Source organism: Athene noctua, chromosome 3 (assembly GCF_965140245.1).
Source record: "Athene noctua chromosome 3, bAthNoc1.hap1.1, whole genome shotgun sequence".
NCBI lineage: Eukaryota > Metazoa > Chordata > Aves > Strigiformes > Strigidae > Athene > Athene noctua.
The window spans coordinates 2,337,095-2,343,867 of NC_134039.1; the positions used below are offsets into that span (position 1 = coordinate 2,337,095).

At 50.7% G+C, this 6,773-nt stretch overlaps 1 protein-coding gene across 6 annotated transcripts in view; it reads right to left on the reverse strand.

Moving 5' to 3' along the window:
• Positions 1–2,944, reverse strand: part of KIAA0930 (KIAA0930 ortholog) — a 97,478-nt gene extending 94,534 nt beyond the window's left edge. For 5 of the 6 annotated variants that reach the window (XM_074901766.1, XM_074901769.1, XM_074901768.1 and 2 more), the window contains exon 1: positions 2,523–2,944. In XM_074901766.1, the coding sequence (XP_074757867.1) occupies positions 2,523–2,667 (145 nt within the window). In that variant the 5' untranslated portion in view covers positions 2,668–2,944. The remainder of the gene's footprint in view (positions 1–2,522) is intronic. The other variant, XM_074901767.1, reaches the window with a different exon arrangement.
• Between the last annotated feature and the right edge of the window lie 3,829 nt (positions 2,945–6,773).

Consider the following 6,773-nt stretch of genomic DNA (forward strand, 5'->3'; position numbering starts at 1 on the left):
ATGCTGCACGTCCTGCAACAGCATTTGCTAGTTCAGTTCAGGCATGCATCTATTTAAGCCACCTGATAACCATTTGTTCATCTACAATTTCTGCTGAGCACCACTCCCAAAGTTTAATGTTTTTCCTAGGAGAAGTATGTAAACTATTTACTTGCCTATTAATAAATCACAGAATAAGGAAAAAGAGAGCTCAGTCACGGGAAGCGATTGTGTCATACATCGGGTAACATGTAGCACACAAGGAAATCATGATCTTAGAAAATCCTTTGATACACAAAAATGGAGATTTATGGCACAGGGAGACTCCCTGTCTCCTAGACCTTAAGGAAGCTTCCCAATATCTTCCTCCCCAGTAATAACAAGTACAGATTTTAAAAAGCTGGTCAAATGCTGTGACAATTTAAATGTCCTTATGGCACTCTGAGTCTGCAACCTCTAATCCTGAGAGGGGCCCTGCTCTGTGACCACAGTGCTCAGGGACTAGCGAGGGGAGTGCCAGAGGGAGCTGATATTCCACAGCTGTGCTCAGAAACAGCCACCACAGAAGAGATTCTCCCTGCATTAAAATCATCAGTGCATCCCACCCGCAGCTGCCCAGGGCAGGGAGATCTACACTTCTCCACCTGCAGGACACTGTCCTAGGAAAGGCATAACAGCAGCGTTTGCAGCTAAAAGTTCTGCTCCATTCCCTGGATATAAAAATTGAACATCCAAGGCACTCCGGTGGTGACGTATAACCTATTCCCACACAAGTACAGACATACCCAGGCAAATCTCCACAGCCAGGATCAGCCCCTCAGCACGATGAGCTAAGCAGTTCTCCTGAGGTTTTCCCTTTCAAGTCCTCATCTGGTAGAAGAGAGGTGCAACACCATCCCATTCCTCGTGCTATCATCCCGAAGTTACACAGCAGGACTTCTCATGAAGAGCTACTGCGGATGCGTGCTCAGACACAAGGAGAGGAAGCATTTCTCCGTTCTTACCAGCCACCAGTTATTCCCTTTTCCAGTTTCAGTACAAGCAAGCAATGGTAATATTTCTATTCCTGCAAGTCTTTATTTTCTTTCAAATGTGATCCGGCCAAGCATGAGCTGACAACTGCTTTTCAATGAAGGCGATCTTGCAAGCATTTAGATTTGGGTGGGTTTTTTCCTCTTTTCTTTACAGTTTCTTTGCCATAACACCTTATTTGGCCCTGTAACGTTCTTACACTACAGTAAAGCCTGGAGATCCAATTCCATGAGAAAAAAAAGCATAAAGAAACAAGACAGATTTATCGTTTCTCTTGGTTTGCACAGGCTTTTGTTATCTGCAAGGCAAAAATAAAGAAGGGAGAGCCCATTCCACTCCGGGGAGACCTCAATAAGCACTGGCAGGCAAAGTGAGGCATGAAGGTCACACGGAGAACCCAGAGAGATTTCCCATGCCAATCCACATCACAAAGCCAGGAAAACTCAAATGAAAACTCATTCTGAGTTTTTAAGGAAAACTCAGAAATGGAGACTTTTGGGAGCTTAGAAATGAGGTGAGCAAGGAGAAGCTGTTAATAAAGTCCCCATGGAAGAAACAAAGAGAAGTATTGTTCATCAGCATTCATAATTTAAAGCCCTGATCCTGCAAGGACTTCCAAGCATTCACCCCCTTAGAGCACAGGTCCTGCACAGGATAGACAAAAGTTCTGAATAAGGTAGAAACCGTTTCTCACATCATTCTGCCTACGATCTCTGGTGTTGCACATAAAAATGAATGGTTTCTATTCATGAGCCCAGCCAGAAGAGTTTCCTGACGCAAAGGGTTTGGGTTAAGGGAGCTGTCTACCACTCTGCTGCCTAAAGCCAACTGAATTTCAACTTCAAACTTTCATTTTGCAACGCATATCCTTTGCCAAAAGCCACATAAAGATGTGCCATGTAAAATTTGCATCGATCGCGAAGTAAATAAACGAGATAGCCAGAAAGCTAAAGAAAACCACCACAATTTTTAAAAAATTAACCGACCCCCAAGAGCCACGACGTTATGTGCTTACTAGACCACGGCAAGTCATTTACTCAGAGAAGGGAGGTGTCTGAGTCAGAGGAGGAAAAAAATGTACAGAGATCATTTGAGAGCCGTAGGATTGCACGCGCTGGCAAGAAGTGACAATAAATTCGTTCTGCTTGTATTCCAAAATACACGATGCGTAGTTTATACTTTAAAAATAAAAAATAAATGGGCCGCTGTGCGTGGTGCCTTCTGACCATTTCTCTCCAAGGGCATTTCAGACAATGGAGCAGACAGCTGCTCCCTCCGCTTCTCGGGGACTTGGGAAGGGAAAAGGGCCCATCCCCGGTGACAGCAGCACAGCCCGGCAGCACACAACAGGTTTCCAGGCCACCGCCGCCCGCCCGCCCGCCCACGGCGAACCCGCGGACTGACCCGGGGAGAGGAGTCGGGGGGGGTAATAGGGGGTGGGGAGGGTCCTCCCGTTTCCACCGGGGTGCTCCCTTCCCACCCCCAAGCCCGGCGGGGAGGCCCCGACTCACCGAGGCCGCTGATCTCCTGGCGGAGGCCGGCGCGGCTCCGCTCCTCCGCTATCGCCCGCAGCATCTGCTGCAGGGAGCGGTCCAAGTCGCCGTTGGCCTCCTCGTCCCTCGGCCCGGCGCGGCCGCCGCTCCTGGCAGAGGCCATGCTGCCGCCGGCGATGATCTCATGTCAGGCCGCCCCGCGGAGGCGGCCGCGGCACCGGGCGCTGCCGTTGCCGCCGCCCCCGCCGCCCGCACAGGCTCTCCCGGCGGCGGGCGGAGCCGGGGGGCCGCCCGGTGGCCAAACGACGAGAAACGCTGACCGGCGGCGCGATTGATTTCCCGCTTCCCCCTCACTAAAGTTTCAACCGGGACCGACCGACCGGGCGCCCACCCGGGACGCCGCGATCGTTCCCAGAGGCGCTGCCCGGCCGCGCTCCGCCGCTTCCTGCTACAGCGGGGGCGGGGCCGCCGACGCGTGGCTCCACCCACGACCCGCCCTACGGGCGGGTCGTGGGCGGAGCCACACGCCGGCCCCGCCCCCCCCCCCCCCCGCCGCGCGAACGCCATTGTCCATCCCCAGGGTTTTCCCGCCCAATAAATTAATCTCAGCCTAAAATATTGACGCGGGGCTTTGGCGATTTAAACCTGCTGGAGACCTGCCTCCCTCCTGCACAAAGGCCCTTCAGCTCTGTGAGGTTAGGAGGGAAAAGCTTCCTCCGGGAGCTGTAAACCGGAGTCAGAAAATCCAGAACTGTGCAAAGGGTTGGGCTTCTGAGGACGTCAAGAGTCCTCAGGCCCAGGTTAAAGCCTCGTCCCTCCCATGCTCTGACACACAAGTGTTGCTTTTCACCTGATACCTCGGAAAAAAATACCTTTTCACAGAATCGTCGAGGTTGGAAAAGCCCTTGCAGCTCCTCCAGCCCCACCATGACCCTCCCCCTGACCGTTCCCAACTCCCCCAGATCCCTCAGCGCTGGCTCAGCCCGACTCTTCAACCCCTCCAGGGATCCCGGGGACTCCCCCCTGCCCTGGGCAGCCCATTCCAACGCCCAACAGCCCCTTCTGCACAGAAATCCTTCCTCAGAGCCAGCCTGACCCTGCCCTGGGCAGCTTGAGGCCATTCCCTCGGGGCCTGGCGCTGGGGCCTTGGCTCCAGAGACTCATCCCCCCTCTCTGCCCCCTCCTGGCAGGGAGTTGCAGAGGGCCAGGAGGTCTCCCCTCAGCCTCCTCTTCTCCAGACTGAACCCCCCCAGTTCCCCCAGCCGCTCCCCAGCAGACCTGTGCTCCAGACCCTGCCCCAGCTCCGTTGCCCTTCTCTGGCCATGCTCGAGTCATTCAATGGCCTTTTTGGGGTGAGGGGCCCAAAACTGAACCCACTCACCGAGGGGCGGCCTCACCAGTGCCGAGCCCAGGGCTCAGATCCCTTCCCTGTGGGAAGAACCAAGCACGCCCAAGCACAAAATGCAGAATAGTATTTGGGTGGTCTGTGAGCCCACAGGCCAAGCAGAAGTTAAGAAAATCCCCCCGCAGGCAGGCTCTGCGAGGAGAGCAGAGCCACGTGCTTGGCTATCATCACCCAGGGCACCCATGCAGTCCTGTGTCCCTCCCAGCTAAAAATCCTCTCTTTCCCATTAGGCTTCCTAGACACATTCTTCCGCATCCTTCCCCCTCTGTGTCCCACAGATTTGTCCCCAGACTCTTGCCACTGCAGGCCGAGCTCTCCTGCCTGCCCCCTGACAGCAAATCTCCCGAGCTGCTGCTCTCTTCTTGCTCCCCAGTTCCCCGCCAGCCGTTACCATACATGTGCAGCGCTGCGGTGACAAAACCCAGCCCAAGGCATCTCCTGAAGCGTCTCTCCCAAGAGCCGGGTCAATCCCCTTAGCATTAGCATGCCTTGCTAGCGAGGTGTACTGTAAATCAAATGGTGATCTCGGGGACTAAGCCAGCCTGTGCTGCAGGGATTGGACCCCAAGTCCCGCTGCTGCTTCTCGTTGTCCCCACCAGATACCAACAACAGCCAAACCTTCCTCAGCTCATAAATTAAGGATTTGCTAAGCCACAAATGTAGAGCAATACAACAGCCTGACCAGTTCTTTCGCAAACAACTTGCTCAACTGTTTTTTTGTTGTAACATTACTTTATGCTCTCCTCAGTTCCTAAAAATACTGTAAGGCTTATGTAACCTTTTCTTCTCTCTGAAGTCCTATTTGAAACTTAGGAGGCCTTGAAGGTGATGGTGGGAAAGAGCAAAGGGGACAGAGGACTTAAGACTTGAGTTGACATCATGTGAGAGCTGGGCGTTTTGCTAGGGCTTCATAAGAAAGAAAAGGTTTCAAATGCTGCATGATCATTCTCCAGAATAACAGACATCTACGCTGTATTTCCGATTTCAGTTTCACGTCAACTTCTGACACCAATAAACAAACAATCAGACACCTGCTGAACCCCTGTACTGATTTCCCATTACAGGGGTGCAGACAAGAGTATTTGCTATGGAAGGCCCCTATGCTGAATTGAACTTGAGAGAAATTTCAGCATTTTGCTAGTAAAATATCTAGTTTTCTACAAAGCAGTGGAAAGCATGGACATACAGTCACGGTACTTAAGCACCTCTTCCACTGTTAAATCTGATAGTTGTCTTTCTCAGAGAGAAGGAAGGTTTGCAGTCACAGGCTGGCCCTGTCAGTGTGTGCTTCAGTTATTTATCTCACCGGTATACAAAGGGGAAGAGCAGCTGACGACTGTCCTGTACTGTTAGCCTCCAAGTTGCTCCTGACACTGCCAAGATATGACACCTGAAACAGGAGGACGGAATCTCTGCTGCCAGAGGAGCTCACGGTCTCATTTACCTCGTGTCATGCTATACTAGCTAAGGATCGGGCACTTTTCCCTGGTAGATCTCTGCTTGATTCCATGACCGTGTTAGGGGTACACAGAAATACTTGACACTTTTGTCACCAGCCAGTAGACAACCCTGCAGCAGTTTCTCCAGAGCCTCCAGCAGTTCAGCTCCTCTACCGAGTCCTGAACACTCACCCTAAAGTTCCAGAAAGCCTGCTTAAAAAAAATGCAATTAAGCAAACTTCCTGCTGCCCCATCCAGACCTTGTGTATAACGAAATGGTACTCCTGGCCTTACTCAGTTCTTAGCCCTACCTTTAACTTTCTCCAGCTTCTATCAAAATAGGCCCAAATAGACAAAAATCCTCAGCTTCTCTTCTCACAGGCCTCCCTAGCCAAGCAGGCCTCCTAGTAGATCACAGCTCTTGATCAGAAGACAGAGGGAGAACATCTGTTTTCTTAAAGGGGCTACGGATTGAGTACCCTTAGGATTGGTTAGAAATCTGAAATGCCAGTTGATTTGGGTTTTTAAAGATCCCATGGTACTTTTTAAAACAACAAACCCCTCTGTCTAGTCAAATTCTTGACGGAGAGGAAGGACTGTATTCTGTCTTTACACATTGCTCCTAAAGCTTTTCTTCACCAACACTGAGCACCGTGTTATCACTATAATGGATATCAGGAGCCCTATCCTACCATGCATGCTTTCACTGAACTTAATTACACACAAAATCATAAATTCCCCGTCTTGCAAAGGGGTAATAAGTATCAGGGCCCTGGGGGCACTAATAGGTCTTAATGGCCCTGACCAGCCTCACCTGGGGCCTTCACACACTCACAGGCTGAGGACTCTATTTAATCTCAGCCCTGAGGTGTGATGCCTTCTGTTTCAGCTGTGTTGGCTATGGAGGCTGTTGGTCTGGACCCTGACCTACAGGCTGGCTTCTCAGTTTGGTCCTAGACCTGCCTTGTGACCACAGAGGTACCTTTTGATCTCAGCTCTGATTTACCCTATTCCTTTATTTAGGCTTTATAGTGCTGAGCTGTGGCCCCCAAGGGTCTTGCTAACTTGGGAGTCTCCCCCCTGGTTTGCTGGTCCTCAGCTCCCTGACAATAGGTCTTTGTGCCTTCTTATCTAGTAATGTGTTTTGTGTCCTGATGGATATGCTATAGACATACTTGACAAGCTGGATAGCCTGGATACATTTTTTTTTTTAACTTAGGATGTGTGTTCTGTACAGCAGAAACCTAAATACAAAAACTCAAGTCTACTGTAAATAACCAGCTGACTTAATGTTGTGAAGTATGTCTTTTGAGTTAGTCAACAGTAGTCAAGCCTTACTATGCTTATACAGAAGTCAGGCAAGTTATTTATATAAAGTTATATTTTCCTCACTAGGCTTATTTTAGTAGCAGCTAATAGTGATAG